The sequence below is a fragment of the Grampus griseus genome (genome assembly GCF_964374135.1).
Source record: "Grampus griseus genome assembly, chromosome: 12".
Taxonomy (NCBI): domain Eukaryota; kingdom Metazoa; phylum Chordata; class Mammalia; order Artiodactyla; family Delphinidae; genus Grampus; species Grampus griseus.
Window position 1 is genome coordinate 87911080 of NC_139006.1, and position 19666 is coordinate 87930745.

Here is a 19666-nt window from a genome sequence, read left to right on the forward strand (position 1 = left end):
ACCTCAGTTGGGAACATTAGTTCATTTAAGTGAGGAGGTGTCTGGGATACACATGAGGACTAAAAAAATGACAAAATTGGTCCTGCCTTGGTAGAGATCATCAGTAATCACGCATCTGTATTGAACCCAGCATAATTTTATTACTGTTTGTCCATCAAGGAGAAACGTGAGCCATTACAGAACCAGCTGTGGAAGCGAGGGTGTGGGCAGTTACGGTGGGAATGGTGGCCAGTGTTGTGAGTTGAAGAGACGGCTGCGGCAGAGGAGCTTTGGGCGGTGCCGCAATTGCAGTTTGATGGATGTGTGGTGTGTGTTTTCCATTAGTGTGGGGTGGAAGGAAGAGTGGGATCAGACCCAGTGGTGCTGTTTGAGATGAGCATTCTCACTGCTGTTTACAGCCGAGAACTAGAAGAGGCCCTCTCCTGATAGCTAAGGGCCAAGCCCGAAGTTGAGCCAGAGTCTGACTTGACTCGCCAAAGCCTTTCCTTGCTCTTTGCTCCGCGGACTGGGAAAAGTGCTAGGACGAGGAGGTGTGCCCCAAATGCGATAGGTCCTGATTTGCACTCTTCAAGCAGATAAGTGCCTGGTCTCACCCTCCTAAAGGGAACCTGACGTGAAGATCAGTGGGACTGAGAAGGCTGAGAATCTTACCTACTGTGCACGGAGGATCCCTGCATGACAGAGTTGCTAGAAACTGGGGACGTGGGAGTGGGTACTGATGGACCTGAAACGTTAAGGTCATAGTCTCGTGCGCATGGTGTGGACTTCAAGAGGGCAGGCCACGTGTTGGAAGTGATACTTATCCATACCAGTGAAACGGTTGCCAAGAACTGTGGACATTGCTGAAGGCCGAGTGCCTTGTTAAATTAATTATTTTTGGTCTTTTACAGGATTTTGTTTTTACCAAATGGAACATAGCCAAGTTTTTGATTTCATTTGTAATATTCCTTTTCTTAAGGAAGATATTAAGAATATATTTGAAAATCTAGGTGTTAGTGGCAAAAACTAACATGTTTTGGGGATATTAAAACAGCTCAGTAATATATACTCAACATGTATATAAAGTCTTTATCTTAGTAAATGGTGATCATGTGGGCAGAGCTGACCGAACCATCGTGGTGGCTTCACTCACGAGTGTCTCTTTCCATGTGGACGAGAGTGACCTGAGACATGGCCACACTTCGTGTTCAGTGTGCATCCACTACACCAGGAAATTGTTATGGAAATTAAAACTGCACCTTACAGAACAAACTGTACAGTTAGCAACTTAGATGGGTCTTATTTTCTTTATTATAAATTTCCAGTTTTGAATATTTGCTAACCTTTTTATTTTCTAAATACCAGGCATTATAAAAGTCAGTGTTATTAAGGTTATTAGGCGAAGGATCAAAGAGTAGAAGATATATAAAATTACTTAGTTTAATTGCAGAAGAAAACGTCAGTGAATATTGTAGTAAAGATAGATAGCAAATGATATTAATGAGTTGCAGATATTTCATTGTATTTTTATTTGTAGATTCTGTGAGTAGTAAGGTTTATTTTTAAATTATTCTTCTTCTGGGATTGAGTAGGCTTTAATTTCTTCATGGCTTAAGACCTGCCTTCTCATTTTTATTATTTGGCAAAAATTCCAACTCTGAAAAATTTGACTCTGGAAAAACTTTTTCTGTAATCTGTCTTCTAAACCTTTGGGTGTCCTCCACGTGGGTTACTGTGATGCACACCGGTATGTAGTTCTGGGGGACAGTAATGCCTTTCTCACGAGGTTTACATTTCACTTGCTACCAAAAATCACTTTGTCCCCATGAAAGTGGAACCCCTGAATGGCATTTCCATATGAAGGGGGTATCAAATGCTAGGATTGTTCCCGGTCCTAAATGGCCTCTACACTTTCAGTTAATCGGCAACACGTTTGGAGTGCAGAAGCATGGGAAAATGCTGATCTCTTGAGAGGACATGAGTGCTGTGTTGCGTTTGGCTTGGTAACCAGAGGTACCTGTTGGATATAATTATTTATTTATTTATTTATTTGGGAAGGAGGCTTTCTAAATTTTGGAAGTTATTTAATTATGGCCCCTTAAAATTTTACAAGACAGGATCTTGGTATATAAAGATGTGCTTTGTTGAGTATTGGAGTACTACTTCGATTGTAGAGGCATTTGCAAAAACTTACTAATCCTGAAATGTTTTAAGAAAAAAGTATAGTTTGTACACTATTGGATTTAGTTTCAATTTGCCTTGACAGTGTGAGGCGATTTACATATAAATGGGAAAGTGTCTTCTGAATACTGAGTAACTGAGGAAACGTGCAGTGCGCATAGAAATGTTCCTGGGTAAAGCTTCTGGTTTCTTTCTTCCAGGGACTCCTCTGCATCTCCTTCTCACTTACCGGTATTTACCAGTATGTTTTACTCTTATTACTTTGCCTTCAAAAATTGCCCATAGTTTTACTTTCTCCCTTAGCTCTACAGCTCTATAAGGCTTACTTACACGTATTTTTTTGGTTACAAGTATTTTCTTTATGTGGGGGGTTTGTCTTCTCTTTCTGGTCATATTTTCTGTCTGCATAATCCAGTGGCAATGCTGGCAGAGCCCCAGGCTTTTAAAACTTCGAGACTGTGTATTCATTTAATATTGTGGAATAGCGGGTGGTTTAATAGTGGCTCCCTAACCACTGCTTGATTCTGTCTTTGCATGAAGAAATAATAATAAGATTTTAATTTGGTAATAGTAGTAGCAAAGTGTTATGAATAATTTAATTACATTTTGGAAGTCTAGGAATCTTAGTTTTTTCTATACAGTGTTATAGAGAAAAACTGAACTGTTGAATATGTGTTTTTAGCCCCTCATATTTAATTTAGTTTCTAGAGTATGGGGCTTTGAAAGTTAACGGGATGTTAGTTTCATGTGCTGCTGACAGTGGTGTAGATGTTGAGGTTTTTATTCTAGCGAATGTTTACAGTGTCATGTGATGAAGACAGTGGTTTTGCATTTATAGAGCTTTTTGCATGTACAATATGTCGATACCAGCCTAAACTCTGGAAAATCCACATTTCCTAAGTTTTATTTATATTTTTTCAAACACTGAGCTTTGGCTATCCTCCGTTTCATCTTAAGACTTGTCTGACTTTTGCACATTAAACCATTAGATTAGATAATTATGTGTTTCAGGAGAAAAATTCATATCTGAATACATTCCTGGAGGGTTTTTGCTGTATTTGAAATGCTGAAGGAAGTGTGCACACATGAGGACTGCTGTCCTAGCTGTCGTGCTTGCCTGAAGAGTGCTTTGTGTGTACCAGCCCTGCTCCAGAGCTTCCCTGGGATGCTGAGAATATACTAGATCTGTGACGTCCAATATGGTAGCCACTGGACAAGGTGGCTGTTGAGTCCTTGAAAGGTGGATAGGGTGACTGAGGAACTGGACTTTTTATTTCACTTAACATTAATTAATTCCCACTAAAATAGCCACATGTGGCCAATGGATGCTTTATTGGACAGTAACTTTTTGTGCCAATTAGTGTTATAAGTTTGGAGACATTCTGAATGTGACAGCGAGAGGCAGCACAGTGACAGCAGAGCTCTGAGTGCTTCCCCTGTGGCAGGCATTGTGCCAGGAGCTCAGAGCGTGTCACCTGTAACCTCATCAGCGCTTCTGCGGATGAGGAAACAAAGACTTAGACCAGGGGACCACCCCAGTGCCACTTGCTGGGAGTTGTTTCCAAAAGCACGACCTTAAAGTCCACATTTTTCCCATGGAGCCCTGTAGCCTGCTCATGCGTTTTTCATTTATTTCCATCATCTGTTGAATGGCTGCCGTACTGTGTGCTGTGCTAAGCACAGGCCGTCTGTGAAGATGAGCAGGCGCCGGCCTGCCTGTTGTCCTCGCGGCAGGAGGAACACGGGGTTGAGTGGGGACTGAGGTCCGGGCTGTGCGTCAGCCCTGCCCAGCTGTTGCGCGTACATCGCTCACTGACCTCTGTGGCCTCTGGTTTTCCCTTGTGTACCGTGTGGGAGTTTGTCGTCTGTGAGTGTGGTTGCGGGGGTCCGAGACGAGGAGTTGGTGTTGTAACTGGACAGAGGTGGGCGGTGTGTGCCCTCCCTCCCTCCCTCCTGGCTGCGGGGAGGTGCCCCAAGGAGAGGCGCGGGTCCGGCAATTTGGTTCCGTTTGGGTGTTGGTGAGGGAGCTTGGGCTGGAGGCAATCCAGGTCCTACTGTAAAAGCAACAGGAAGGTGAGAAATAGTAGATTGAAGCTTATTATATTTTATTTGAAGCCTTATTTAATTTTTGTCTCATACAAGCATAAACAAGATAAAATATTACCAATATTGACTGAGATCTACTTGACCAGTCCCCTTTCCCCCACCAACAAACAGTAAGGATGGGAATACTTATTTTGACAGTCTTAAATCGTTTAGTAATACTGTGATTTATAACTGTTGGGGATTTAAAAGTATGCTTTATGCGTGGAGATGCTCTCCGTTCTGATTTATTTTTTAAAACGTGATGGCAAGCAGTGATAAGAAATTTCTGCTCTTGGATAGTTGGGTCTTCTTTGCTCCAATTGAAGCAGAAGACGGGGTGCGGAGAATGTTTTAGAGCTGATCTGCTTGGTATGCATTTGGCGTTCCTGGACCCCCCATGGGGTAGCTCCTCAGGACGGCAGAGCCTGACACTCCTGCGGGCGATGAGCTGTGCCCACGCCAGGAGGACTCGGCAGCTTTCAAAGGGCAAAGCCCTGTCCTTCCAGGATGAAGGTTTTCTGAGCACAGCCAAGAACTGGGTGGATACTTAGTAGGGATATACTGATTTCAGTTTAAACACATAATGTATTCTCTCATACAGGGTGCTGCTGTGGGTGATTTATGAAGTAACACATCTGAGTGTGTTAAAGGGAAGAAAGACATGCAGTGAATTTGACACATAGTCCTGAGGGGTCAGCCTCATCTTATAGTCACACCTTCTAAGGCTGTCATTATCCTGCAGGATTTCAGGTTAACTCTTGAGCTTGCTTTGTCCCAAGTGAAGTTAGGAATTTCCGCCTTATCCTTCTGGCTTGCAGTTCTAGCCTTGGCTACGTTCAGAAGATGACGTTTAATAACTTCCCTTCCCTTATTAAACCTCTCGGAGTCTTTCTCTGCATTTTGGAAATTTTAATTAAACTGAATTGTTAATACTGAATTTTAAATTCAGGATTATTTTATGCTTAATAGAGGTGAATTTGATACCTTTTCATCATTTTCTGAAGTACTTTAAGAAAAGTTATCCCACTAGAAACTTTATACTCTCTATTCAAATATGGTGGTTTGGATGTCCAGGAAGGAGAAGAGTTTGTGCTCCTGGAACCCTGAGCAGGGTTGGAGCAGGGTAGATTTAGATTAAAATCTTCATTGCATAGATGAAGGTAGCCACATGGAAATACAGTCAAGCTTTTAAGCCATTAGAATAGTCCATTAAACATTGGCATCCTTTCTAAATACTGAATTGAGCCATACGTCTTAGTTTTATATTAACGCGATCACTTAAAGGAGGAAAAAAGTGACTACTTAAGACAAGGGGGTGGGTCACATCCTAGTTAATTGACGTCTGAGAGCCTTTATCACTGAATCACCAAGTGGTGTATTGAGAATTACCGATAACATATGGCGATTCTTTTCTCAGCATGTAAAGCATTGACTGCTTCAGAATGTTAATGGTTTTATTTTGCCAGTAAGAGGGTCTAAACGGGGAGGATAATTTCCCTGAGGTTCTAGGAGTCATTGCACACTTATTCAAGCTCCTTCAGTATCTTCGTATCAAATTTAAATTAGCATAGCTGACCTGTTTTAAGAAAACCCTTACAGATTAACAGTAGATATGCTATTGGTGTCTGGTAAATACAGAAACAATCAGTATTGGCTCTGGATATGTAGAATTAGTTCAAAAACTTTTGAAAAAGCATACGCAATATGTATCTTTTGTTTCATGCAGTTGCTGTGATTGGCTGATAAATATTTGTCAAAGAAAGAAAGAATTGAAAGCTCGTACAGTGTGGCTTGGATATCCGGAAAAGTGTGAAGAAAAACATCCCAGAAATTCTATAAAAAATCAGAAATACAATGTATTTACCTTTATACCTGGGGTAAGATTGTTAAATTCTTGAAAACGGGCTGCATATCAGAGATTGCTAACTTTGTTTTCATTTTTTTCCCTCATTAATTCTGTCGTATCCAAATCAGAGTCCTTTTGCTTTGGAACCATGGGTGTCTCAAATAATTGTTAAGTAATTCATATGCATTTGTAATAGCCACATGATAAGGGGTCAACTCAAGAAAGTTTATAGTTTGATTATTGCCTTCAATTCTAGATAAACATCACATTTATATTATTGTAGAAATAATCAAGTAAAGCTAAATAAAATTATCAGAAAATAAGTCATAAATTTTGTTTGGCTGGGAATTTGTTTGGTAGGAAAAGTGGAATGTATCTAATGTTTAAAGCCTGCCGAGGCTGTCACAATGAAAGTAAAATAACTTTTTACACAAACATGACTCCGTAACAAAATATCTATAAGCATTTATAGATTTCTTTTCTACTTCACATTGTAAATTTCAGGCCTTGTTGTATTGTTATGTCAGTAGTTATCTTTAATTAGGTATTATGCTAAATTTAAATTCTGAAGTTTAAATATTTACTACTTTTTTTGTTGCCAGTGATATTTGTGGCTTAAATTATAAAACTGCGATTATATGTATTTAGATTAGTGGAATTATTTTTACCTTTTGTGCATCATTCCCTATTTTAATAGACAGATTTATTTATCTTTCTAAAGGCAAAAGAAAGCTGGGACTGATTTATGTTTCCAGTATCAAAGTTTTTGATATGTTCTAGGTATTAGCTCTTACGCTATTTTGCAAAAACCCCTCTTGATTATGTGAAATGAGGGCTGCTTTATCTTTCATGTTTTTATTTAAATAACCATGCTGACTTTATATTGGGCATTGATCAGCCCTCACCACCCCCATCCGTCCAATAGTTGTCAGATGCTTGATGTCTAATATGCTCCTTTATTAAAACACACAAAACTAATGGCTTCATAATTAAAAGACTGATCTTTTGTTAGGACAATAAAGTGTAAACTTGCTTTCAGGCAGATAAATATTCTCATCTTTATTGAATGAAGCTACTGTTTTCTCCTTAGGTTTAAATTATTAAATACTCCCACGTTGGCTAAGTGTTGTACATTTTCCTAAAGCCCTCCAGAAGTTCACTCAGCAGACAATCACGTCTTGATTGCAGTGGTTTAAGGTGGATCGGGCAGCTTAGTTTTGATCCGAGTGAGTTCACTTGGCTACCAGGACGGCTGTCCGGAAGAGACCTGTTGATGTGTCTGTACAGCTGTTACCGTGGGAATGACTTTTTTCTTAGATTGTCTCTTAAATTAGTCTTTTCATCTAAAACGTAGTATTTTAGAAACATTTGGTAATTGCACAGTAGGAATTCTATGCCATTTTTAGCACGAATGGCAATTTCTGAATTGCTAGTAGATATAATCTATGCTAACTGAGATTTGAAAGAAATCACTGAGGAAAAAGAGTTTTCTCTCCTGCTAAGATTAATTTATGAAATGATTCAAAACATTTTTAGACAGCAGTTGAACATGATTATGAATATAAATGTGTCATTGATGTAACTGATGTTTTTAGTCATACACATAACTGTGTGATGATGTGTATAACTTCATTATATAAAAACTGTGGTTCCAGACTCTTTAAGTCAACAGTAAGTACTTAACGCATTGCTCTGCCCTTGTGAAAATTTCTGTGCCTTCCACGTTGTATTAGAAAATGGCATCCCAGGAGATTTTGATCTGCAGTTTGCAAGTCTGTAAGTTTCATTGTAATTGTAGTGTTGAAGGTCAGCTACTGTATATCAGCTATCATATAAAGAATATGCAGGTAGCTGTCTTCCTGAAAATTGGTCTGTAATTTACATATTTTTATATTTTATCATTTCTTATACTTTGAGGGAAGTAAATACAGGAGATTAAAGTAGGTTTTTTGTGTGTGTGTGAAGTCGTACCTGTACATGGTTTGCTTGTTCACTCGATCTTTGTAAAGCTACCTAGATGTCCACATTCAGAAAACGTGGCTATCATGTTTTATTGTTTACCATTTCATAAATACAAGGTTAACACCACTTTTCCATAAGATTTTCTGAGTTGATATGAAGAGATACATTTGTATATCTATATTAACTGACTTAATAACATTGGGAAGGTTTTGCTGTCTCATTTGGTGTGCATGTAAAGATTTATAGAAGATGAGTGTGGGAACCTGGAAAATTGCATGCAAGAAAATAAGAAACTTTTAGAGGACACTTAACATAGTTGAAAGTTCTAATTGTCTTTTTTTTTTCAGTTTATTTTAAATATAATTTGGGGTAACCTTAGCTCTTTTTTGTGATTTAGTTATTGGAAAGCCATTGTCAAAATTAATGTATTGTGACTCAGGGCATGTTTTCACTGTTTGATGGAAGTACAGTTAGATATTATGTTGATTTTAATTATTTAATTAAGATATGAAAGATTTTCCTTGAAGAGATTATGTTAATTTTTTCTTTTTCTTTTTAGGTTTTATATGAACAATTCAAGTTTTTCTTGAATCTCTATTTTCTGGTAGTATCCTGCTCACAGTTTGTGCCAGCATTGAAAATAGGCTATCTCTACACCTACTGGGCTCCTCTGGTAAAAAGAAAAGATTTTTGAAATTATGTGAAATTATTAAGTATTTAAAATATAGCTTTAAGAGTGGAGATGTTTAAAAGATAAATCAATCGTATTTTTAAAATGTGATATGTTGCTGTGTGTCACTGAACTTTTGTTACAAGGTTTCACAGGAGTGTGAGGGCCGCGTGCGGCGCTAGGTTGGCTGGAGAAGCTAAAGAGCACCTTTGCTGGTGGGGCTGGGCGTTCTGTCGGGCCCTAGGGTGGCAGCTGTGTGTCCCCAGCCCCGCTGCCCCGTACTGGAGGAGCTTTTGGGAGAGATGGGGCGGGCCTGTGCAAGTCTGCCCAGCACCTCTGACATCCTGACGGATGGGCAGCTTTTCCCTCTGCCTGATGGCGACAGTTCTGAAGCATCTCAGTGAAGTCTGGCAGCCGCTGGTTGACAGTTTGGGGTGTGACATTTTTGGAAAGGCAAATGATGTTTGTCATTGAATATTTCCATCTCAAACATGCTATCTTGATAGTTTTATACTGTTTGCAGATAGTTTTCATTGCTTTTCAGTTTACAGAGGTAAGAGGTATGTCTCCTTCCTTCTTTTCACCTAGAAGCGGGTACTGCTCCCTTTGGTGTGCTCCCTCCTGGGCAGATCACCAGTGTGATCTGGGCAAGAAAACATGGTGAGTGAGATGATTCCTGTAGCGAGGGAGCAGGGCAGTGCTCAGGTTTCCCGCCCTCAGAACTGGAGATCGGAGCCATATGCTCTCCAGTTGATCTGTTCTGCTTCGTGCAGCCCTGCCGCCTCTGAGGCTGTGCTTTCAGGTGCGGCAGGAGGGCTGGAAGCGGGGGTAAGTTTAAGTCCCTCTCCGGTTCCTGTTCACGTAGACTTTAGGGTGGCGTGGGTCTGAGCAATGAAAGCAACTTATGTGTAATCTAGATACAAAATTACTGAATAAATGGATACCTTTTCCACTTACTGTATTCGCCAGATCGACAGAGACATTGGTGCTGATGATGTGAAGCTGTGATTCTCATCCACTGTTGTGTAAACATAAATCTGTACAGCCTTTTTTTGGAGGATAGTTTGGAAATATATATAAAATACCTTATAAATGGATTCAGTGTTTTTATTTGAGGAATTTATCTTAAACCAATAATGATCAGTCATAGAGTCTAAAGAATGTCTTTACTAATGTCTATTATTATTCTTTTTAAAAATATTTGTTTGTTTATTTATTTATGGCTGAGTTGGGTCTTTGTTGCTGTGCGCGGGCTTTCTCTAGTTGTGGCGAGCTGGGGCCACTCTTCCTTGCAGGTGCGCGGGCTTCTCATTGTGGTGGCTTCTCTTATTGAAGAGCACAGGCTTTAGGCGTGTGGGCTCAGTAGTTGTGGCTCGCGGGCTCTAGAGCGCAGACTCAGTAGTTGCGGCGCAGGGGCTTAATTGCTCCGTGGCACGTGGGATCTTCTCAGACCAGGTCTCGGACCCGTGTCCCCTTCATTGGCAGGCGGATTCTTAACCAGTGTGCCACCAGGGAAGCCCTATTATTCTTGATGACAAAACTATTTGAAAAGTCAAATGTCTAACTGGATTGTTTAACTGTGCTTTATGCCATGCATTGTTGGAATACTGTGCTACTGTGTACCTTTGAAAATGATGTTTAGAAAAAGTATTTAATAACACTGAAGGTGTACATATTAGAAAAATGGGGAAAAGTGGGTTAAAATATGTATGGAATGAAATAACACAATTCTTTGATCAGCCCCCACTGAGTTCGTTTGTGTCCAGCACTAGTGAAAGCAGTGTTGATTCAATTGTGAATAAAACCCTGTCCTAATAGAGCTTATATTCTGGGGGAGAAAGACAATTTAAATGATCCGTCATGCCAGGAAGCCTGCCATGAAGCCGTGAAGCCGAAAATGTAAAGCAGGATATGGGGGTAGAGAATGACCGGGTTATTTTAATAGGGTGGCTAAGGAAGTCGCCTTTGTTGGGGTGGCATTTGACGACATCTGGACGATAGGAGGGAGTGAGTGGGCCGTGTGGAGAGCAGGTGTTGCAGGCAGAGGGCACAGTAGTTGCACAAGGTCTGGACGCCCTGGAGTGTGTGGACGTGCAACTCTGGTGGGAAGGGGGCCTGGAGGGGCGGTGGGCGCTCAGATTTCATCCTGAATAGGATAGGGGCGTGTGTCTGTGTGTTGCATATGTCACACGAGGGAGAACACTGACGCTTACACCACAGTTTTAAAAGTTGATTTTCAAGCCACACAGCCATGGAGAGGGAACATAGGTGACTTTTCCTTCTTTCTTTTCTCTCACTTTTCTTCTCATTGGAGGTAACCTCTATTCTGAATTACATTGCTGTGTATCTCTTAATAATTTTGCTACTTATGTTTGTATTTTTAAAACAAGATGCACTGTTTTGGCATGCTTTAAAAATTCTATGTAACATTTGTCTTGCTCTAAGTATCCTTTTGTAACATGCTTTTTTGACTTTACATTGATTTATAAAATTGACCCATGTGGACACACATATCTAGTTCCTTCGTTTTGCACTTCTCTAAAAGTATTCCATTGTGTGAATGTATCACAATTGATTTGTCCATCCTCTTGGGAAAGGAGACTTTTAGGTTGTTTCTAATTGTTCTCAGTTACAGACTGCTGCACGATCAGTCGAATTGTGTGTTATTCCTTACACACTTGTGCCAGAAATTCTGTAGGCTGTATGTGCCCTCCTTAAAAGTGCTGTTTATTTTGTCCATTTTCTAATAAAAGCAGTCTAGCATTACAGAAATTTTAACATAGAAAATATACTTGCTAATGCTGAAAACACAAACTTATTTATGGTTTTCATGTGTTTATTTCTAGCCCCTATTTTCTATTCCTAGCAGTATTTACCATTTAAATAGTATTTTCTACCTTGGGTTAAATTAATTTTAACTCAAACAATGAGTATCTGAGAACACAAATTCTTCTTAAAAATCTGAAGTAAAATATATTCATTTGTATCTTGCTTTTGTCTCTGGCCTTTTTAACTCTGATTTAACTAGCTTTTAACCAAAGAAAATGTTCTATTTTGATGGATTCTTTTCGAAGAATTCAGTGTTATCTGTTCACAGATTGACCTTGTTGGCCAGGCTTGGACTGAGTGCACAGCATACATGGGCCTCTCTAGTTTCTCTGTTCTCTAACGAGAGCTCATTTCCAGTTCTAGCTTGGATTTTAGGTCCTTTAACTTGAATTCTCAGGTTTTTTGAAGTACTTTATCATTTTTTTTTGACATGAGAAATAAACTTTATTATATTTAGATAAATACCTCAGTACGAACCTCAGTATCCACATAAGGGGACCATTATTCTGCTGTGATTATGTGTTCGTGCTCCAGAGAGCAGAGAAAAGCCCCTCCCCTCCTTCCATTCGGGCAGGGCCTCGACACGCGGGCAGGCGGGCGGGCGAGCGCTCCCCTGCTCCGCTCTGCTGGCCGCCACACCCTCAGACCTGGGTTCCCACCCTTCCCTCTGCTCCTCGGTTTGGCAGCAGCCAGAGGTGACGCCTCTTCTCAGAAAACACATAATGAAGGTTTGTTAGTATCTTTGCTTGCACTTTTTATATGCATTTTAACCTTTGATTTGGCAAGAATCTCACAAAGTTGATGTGCGCATTGGGCTCACTTTTGAATCCACGAAGCTGACTTAGGGTATATTGGTTCTTTGATCCAAACTCACCTCAGAACACCTTTTAAATTTTTGAAAATTTAGATACTATCTGTAGAAGCTCTTTTTTATTAATCTGGGCAAAGTTAAAGAACCTTTAAACTAAATCTAAAATATATATGTGTATGTTTTTTTTTTTTCTTTACCAAGGGAAGTACTCTTGATTTCTTCCTAAGCCCTTGTTCTTTCTGTGCCTGTGTATCTTACCCTGTCCCATCCCAGGGCCTAGAAGAGCAGGGATCTTCATATACACATTGAAGCTTTTGACATCTTTTCTCTGCTTGCACTCTAAGGTTCTATAAGTTGCCCAAAAGAGGAATCAGTTAGCATCTGCAGTTTTCTCCTAGCCAAAAACCTGCCAGTGAAGCATAAAAAATCTTAAAGCTGGTGATTATGAAGTCTTATGTCTGATGTCCACTCATTTTAAAGAAAACAAGTTAATGCAAACTTAATCCCTCTGCTCTCTATCTAAAATTAGGATGTTTCTGGAAACAGTGATAGCTTAATTAATAATCTTTATATTTCAATTACTCCTGGCAGTGTTGTTTACTGGCTTCAGGTCTGAACTAATTTCTGTTATATTTTGTTATATAATAGGAAGAGTAAACTGAAAATAAGTGATTTCATTACATTGTATCAGAATGAATATTACCTTTCATACTGTTCAGATTTCAGAACACTTCTTCAAGGCAAAGCTGCTGTAATCAGAGTAACAAAATGGGTTGTGATGCTTCTGTCAAAATTAATAAGGTGGAGTAGATCTATCCATACAAAGATTTTTAGATAAAGAAAATACGGATTTTTAATCTGTACATCTTCCATATAAAATATCTTCCTGGTGCTCTGTTAATACATAATTGGAAACCAGACAGGCTGTGTAGGTTGGAAATCAGTCTGGGGGGGACTCTGATTTTCAGTCTGATTTTAAAATCCTTCCTTCTATCCACCCTTTCTTGTGAGTGTCTCTGTGAATTGGAGGTGTGGGCAAAGTCTGAAAAGGAGAAAACAAAATCAATCATTTGGAATCCTGCCATCCAGAGACAACCACTGTTTACATGAACTTTGTGACCCTGACTGAGTTACTTTTTCTTTTTGTATTTCAGTTTCCTTATTTGTGAGTTAGAGCTAAAAGTACACGTCTTCTAAGGTTTTTGTGACATTTAAAAGGTAATTCATTTAAAATATGTAGGAGTGTCTGGCATATAATAATCCCTCAAAGGTAAACTGATGTGGTAACATAATAAAATCTTTTTTCTCTTTACTAAATTATATATTGTTTTGACACTCACTCCATATGGTTCCTGGGTTATATGGAGAAATAGAAAAGAATCCCACTTTGTGATGTAAGATTTCATCACAGGCTGTGGACAGGCCATGCGAGATATTCTTGTCATCAGTGCTGATGCACCAGTGCTGTTGATTCTGGGGGACAGCATGTCACTGTGACCCTCTTGTGTGCAGTTTTGGTTTTTCTGGGTAGCAGTGCTGTAGCCGACATCTCTGACCTGGTTGGTGCTGAGGTCATGGGCAGGCCCAGCTGCTCCTGCAGGAGACTTGTGTATCCACATCTTCCCTAAACCACCCATCTGTTATGAGCCCAGACCTCTTCTGAGGTCTTAACCTCAGAAGATGTAAACTTGAAAGGTAGAGGCCCATTGGTTGTAACTCCAGTGGTCAAGAAGGAAATGGTGGCATCAGCTTGCCTTTCCTTTGATCTGTTTTATGTTCCTAGGCTGGTCACTGGGCGTCTTCTCAGAATATATGTGCTAGAGGTGGGCATGACGGTGTGGGAGGGACCCCTCTTGGCTGTTTCTGGTCCTACCCGTCTGTTATGTATCCAGAGGAACCTTAGACTTGGAGTGAGGCCTGGAGCAGCTTAGAGCTGTCAGTAGTCCTTGCCTGTGACCGGGACTCTGCGTCCTCTTAGGGGTGTTGAACTCCTGTTTTTAGAAGTTGGGACCTGCCCCTCTTTGGTGCATCTTCTCTAATATTATCACATTAGAAGAGGCAGCTTGCTTTCACTCCTTGAGTTCTTAGGAGCACTAGGAACTAGCACAGTTTTTGTGGTTTATAAACTTAATAAATTCATAGTTAAATTTTGCTGTCTTTAAGCTGTAGGTTTAAAGGGTAAAAATTAGATTCATCTGGAGAGTTTAAATACCATTTGTATGTCGGGGTGGGGGAGGGGGTCAGTTCCCTGGAGATTAGAGGTAAAGGTACATATTTTAGGTAGGGCCTGAGCAAATCTGTGTTGCAAACAGTTGTCTGAGTGATTCTGATATGCTGTCTGATAGAACGCACTTCTTTAAAAATACTGTCTTCATTGTATAAATGAAGCATTCCTGACACTCATTCTCCTCTTGTCTCTCAAGGTGAGTCAGTCACAGGTAGAGTTTTAAGGAATTACTTCCACACCATCACATGAGGCTGTAACCGTAAATATTCTCCTACACGAGAGTGGCTGCATAGAACTGTAGTTTTTGGATTCATAGATGCATATTTTTCATGTTACTGAAATTGTGACTTATAAACGGTTTATGTATTTAAAGTGATATTGTCTTCCCACCAGGACTGTTACTAAATTAATAATGATGTATTTTTTTTAAATAAATCTATCTATCTATCTATCTATTTATTTATTTTTGGCTGTGTTGGGTCTTTGTTACTGCGCACGGACTTTCTGTACTTGTGGTGAGCAGAGTCAAGTCTTTGTTGCGGTGCGCGGGCTTCTCCTTGCAGTGGCTTCTCTTGTTGCGGAGCACAGGCTCTAGGCACGGGGGCTTCAGTAGTTGTGGCACGCGGGCTCAGTAGTTGTGGCACATGGACTTAGTCGCTCCATGGCATGTGGGATCTTCCTGGACCAGGGCTTGAACCTGTGTCCCCTGCATTAGCAGGCAGATTCTTAACCACTGCGCCACCAGGGAAGTCCCAATAATGATGTATCTTAAAATCAACAGCATCTTTGAATTAGGGAAATAAAATATTTCATCATATAGAGTATCATAAATTTCTTATTTGGACTCTCAGGTTTCCATTTTTTTCATATTCAGTGCTGGGATCCTTGATTTTATTTTATTTTTTTCTTTAGGCTAAGTTTCTAGAAGTGAAGCTGCTTGGTTAATATGTGTATAAATTTTAAGGCTTTTGATAATACTAAATTTCTTAAAGCTAATGTTTTTGATATTTGATGCTTTTATTTTATTTTATTTTTGTCTTACCTTTGCTAACCCTAGCTCTAATAAAATGATGAATTTGCATTCAAGATAAGAGTACTTCTCTGCCCCCAACTAATAGTTGCTTTGACGACCACTTTATTTCATCCCTGCTTTGTCATGGCAAGTCACCAGCTTTGGAGAGGCTGGCCGTTTGTCCCTAGAGCACATACTTCCCTCTAGTATGGAGATACTTGGTCATAATGTAGAAAGCTCTCTTGTTCTTAAAATTTTGTACTTTGCACAGCTAACATACTTTTAATGGTAAAAGACTGGATGCTTCCCCCGAAGGTCAGCAGCAAGACAAAGATGGCTACTCCCACTGTTTCCATTCAACATTTTATTGAAGGTAAAATGAATAGTGCAGTTAGGCAAGAAAAAGGAATAGGAGGCATCTAGATGGAAAAGAAGAAAAGCTATCTGTCTCTATTCGCAGATGGCATGATCTTGTATATAGGAAAATCTAAGGAATCCATGCACACACAAAAATATTGGAACAAGTTAGTGAGCCGTAGGGTACAAGATAAATATACAAAAATCATTTGTATTTCTACACACTAGCAGTGATCATCTGAAAATGGAATTAGGATAACAATTCTGTTTATAACAGCATCAAAAAGGAAAAAAAAGGAATAGATTTAGCTAAAGTGCATATCAAAAACTATAAAACATTTTTGAAAAAAATTAAGATATAAGTAAATGGAAAGTCGTCTCATGTTCAAGAATTGAAAGACTTAGTATTACAATGACAGGACTCTCCAAACTGATCTACAGATTCAGCGCAACCCGAATCAAAATCCCATTTGGCTTCTTTTGCAGGCATTGACAAGCTGATTCTAAAATTCATGCAACAACGGAAGGGTCCCAGGGTAGCCAAAACAACCTAGAAAAGTAGATCAAAGTCGTAGGACTCATACTTCCCCATTTTGAAACTTCTTACAGAGCTGTAGTAATCAAGAGAATGTGGTACTGGCAGAAGGATAGGTATGTAGATCAAAGGATACAATGGTGAGTCCAGACATAAACATTTATGACAAATGGATTTTCAGCAAGGTACCAAGACGGTTCAATGGAGAAGGAGTAGTCTCCAACAGATGGTGCTGGGACGTTTGGACAGCATGTGGGAGGGAATGAAGTTGGACCCCTACCATAGCATACACAAAACGTCACTTAAAATGGATCGTAGACCTAAATGAAGCTGAAACTGTAGGACTCCTAGAAGAAAGCATGGAAGTAAATCTTTGTGATCTTGGACACTAAGAGCCCAAGTGATAAGAGAAAAAACTTGAGTAAGTTGGACTTCATCAAAACTAAAAACTTTTGTGCACCAGAGGACAGCGTCAAGAAAGTACAACGATAACCCAGAGTGGGAGAAAGTGTTTGTAACATCAGATTTGTAGGTCACATATTTGACAAGGCACTTGTATGCAGAATGATGTAAAGGGCTCTTCCAGCTTAACAACTAAAAGATAAGTTGACCCAGTTATAAAGTGGGTGTAGGTTCTGAATTAACATTTCTCCAAAGAAGATATACACATGGGCAATAAACACATGAAAATTGGTGTAATCGCTTTAGAAAACAGTTTGGCCGTTGTCAGGAAGCTAAACGTCGAGGTTACCGAATCACCCGTAATAGGCAGATCCACAGAGACGGAAGGTAGATTAGTGGTTTCCAGGGCGGGGACCGGAGGGGGAATGGGGGCTGGTTGCTGTTGGGGTTTCTTTTGGGGGTGATAAAATAAATAAATAAATATGCTCTAGAACTCGATGGTGGTGATGGAGGTACAGCTCTGTAAATAAACTAAACAAGTGACGTGCATGCTTTAAAAGCATTTTAAGGTATGTGAATTAATCTCAACAAAACTGTTACTAAAAAAAAATGTGTGCTAAAGGTCCTGCTACGTGAGGGTCACGCTGCCCATCGTCAGCTGTCTTCAGGCGGTGATGGCAAAGCCCTGGCACGTGCCGTGCCTGCCTTCCTCTCTGTGGGTGGGGCCCACCAGCAACTGCTGTTCACGGCTTCTCTTTATGATTCCAAGAGTAGCTCTGGAACACTTCTTAAAATAGTGCTTTTAGCAGCCACTGGAAAGACACTGGCAAAGACCGGATGGGAGGCGTCATGCTGTTGCAGGAGACTGCTGATAGTGTCCTGGCGTTGGAGGATGAAGGCGGCACTGAGTGGGCCACGAGGCTAGAGGTCTGTCCTTAAGGCTGTGCTTTAGTGAAGGAGCGTAAACAGCGGGGACTGTTGAGGTTTCAGGCAGTGAATTGCTGGGCCCCATCCCTGGAGGAGGATTTTGCCACGTATTTGTCAAATTTATATTGCAGAAGATACTTTGGGAACTGTGTGGAGGGATGACTTTGAGGGGGATGAGGCTGGAGGCGGGAGGCTGGCCCAGTAGTGATGGTGGCCGTGAGAACCAAGGGGGCCTGGGCCAGGCTCCCGCATCACTGCTGAGAGTGGTGTAGGCCTCAGGCGTGCTGGGAAGCACAGTCAGCAGGTGGGGATCCGTGATGACACTGAGAGTCAGAGAGCAGTAGTGACGCTGCTTACTGGTGGTGCCTGTACCATGAACGTCAAGACTGAAGGCTACTGGGTGAGTGGAGAACTGGGCCGTGTGCACTGAGCCTGGAGCCTCACACCAGCCTTCAGGCACAACTGCTTAAAGAGGACTGCACTTCAGTAAACACAAGAAACATTCTCCAGAGGCCTACGTACTTTAGCCTATTGGTTAGACAGAAAAAAACCTATGTAGAGCTGATTCACTTTGCTGTACGGTAGAAACTAATACGACATTATAAATCAACTGTATTCCAATAAAAATTAATTAAAAATATATAAAACAATAAAAGCGGGATGGCGGACTTCCCTGGTGGCGCAGCGGTTAAGAATCCGCCTGCCAATGCAGGGGACACGGGTTCGAGCCCTTGTCCGGGAAGATGCCACATGCCGCGGAGCAACTAAGCCCGTGCGCCACAACTACTGAGTCTGCACTCTAGAGCCCACGAGCCACAACTGCTGAGCCCGCATGCCACAACTACTGAAGGCCGCACACCTAGAGCCCATGCTCTGCAACAAGAGAGGCCACCGCAATGAGAAGCCCGCGCACCACAATGAAGAGTAGCCCCTGCTCGCCGCAACTAGAGAAAGCCCGCGCAGCAACGAAGACCCAACGCGGCCATAAGTAAATAAATTAGTTAATTAAATTAAAAATAAATAAATAAAAGCAGGAATGGCAAACCATGGGCCAAATGTGGACCTCCCTCTGTTTTGTACAGCCTGAAAGCTAAGAATGGTTTTTAAACTTTCAATGTTTGAAAAGCATCAAAAGCAGAATAATATGCTATGGCATATAAAAATTATACAAAATTTAAATTTCAGTGTCAATAAACAAAGGTGTTCTTTTAATTCAAAAAAACCAAAAACAATAAACCTGGAATAAGAGATTATTGTACTTTCAGTGGAAATTCATCCAGTGTTGTGTAATTTACATGGTACGCTGGAGCATGTTTGTCATTAAAATGAAGCCTACTGAAGAGGTCTCTCTTTAATCATAGGGAACTTGACTTGAAGAATATTCTTGTATTGTGTGTCAGAAAATACATATGTAGCCTTTAAAAAAGATGGACGTTAGCCATGTGTTAGTAACGGATTTCACAATAGATTACAAGCATACAGAAGTTTTATTTCGATAGCACCAAACTCATCTGTTCAGGTTTTTGCTTAACAAAATGAGAGAAAAAGAGCACTATGGCCATACCTGTGCTCTCAAATGCATTTGCATGGTAATGCATGATGTAAGGAAGTTGATGTGTAAGTGTCATATATGGGAATTGTTTTGTGTTCCTAAATGCTTTTATTCTATCAGAAAGATTTAAGTGCACGTATTGTAAGATTTTTATGTCAGTCTTTGTTAATGTGATATTTGAATGCCTGAGTGTTCTAAATATAATTCATGGGTTTATTGAAGATTAATTTCTTTTTCTTTGGGTTATTAAATATTTTCTGACGTTTAGCTTGAAGTATATATTAAGGTGTG

The 19666-nt window shown here is 40.3% G+C and overlaps 1 protein-coding gene across 4 annotated transcripts in view; it reads left to right on the top strand.

The window, feature by feature from the left end:
- ATP9B (ATPase phospholipid transporting 9B (putative)) overlaps positions 1–19666 on the top strand; it is a 217414-nt gene that overhangs the window by 16706 nt on the left and 181042 nt on the right. For 3 of the 4 annotated variants that reach the window (XR_014297509.1, XM_082667371.1, XM_082667370.1), the window contains exons 3-4: positions 5972–6122; positions 8613–8726. The exons of the other annotated variant lie outside the window; for it this stretch is intronic. Coding sequence is in view for 2 of the 3 variants with exons in the window: in XM_082667371.1 (XP_082523497.1) it covers positions 5972–6122; positions 8613–8726 (265 nt within the window). In the remaining variant the exon portion in view is untranslated. The remainder of the gene's footprint in view (positions 1–5971; positions 6123–8612; positions 8727–19666) is intronic. 4 annotated transcript variants of the gene reach the window in all.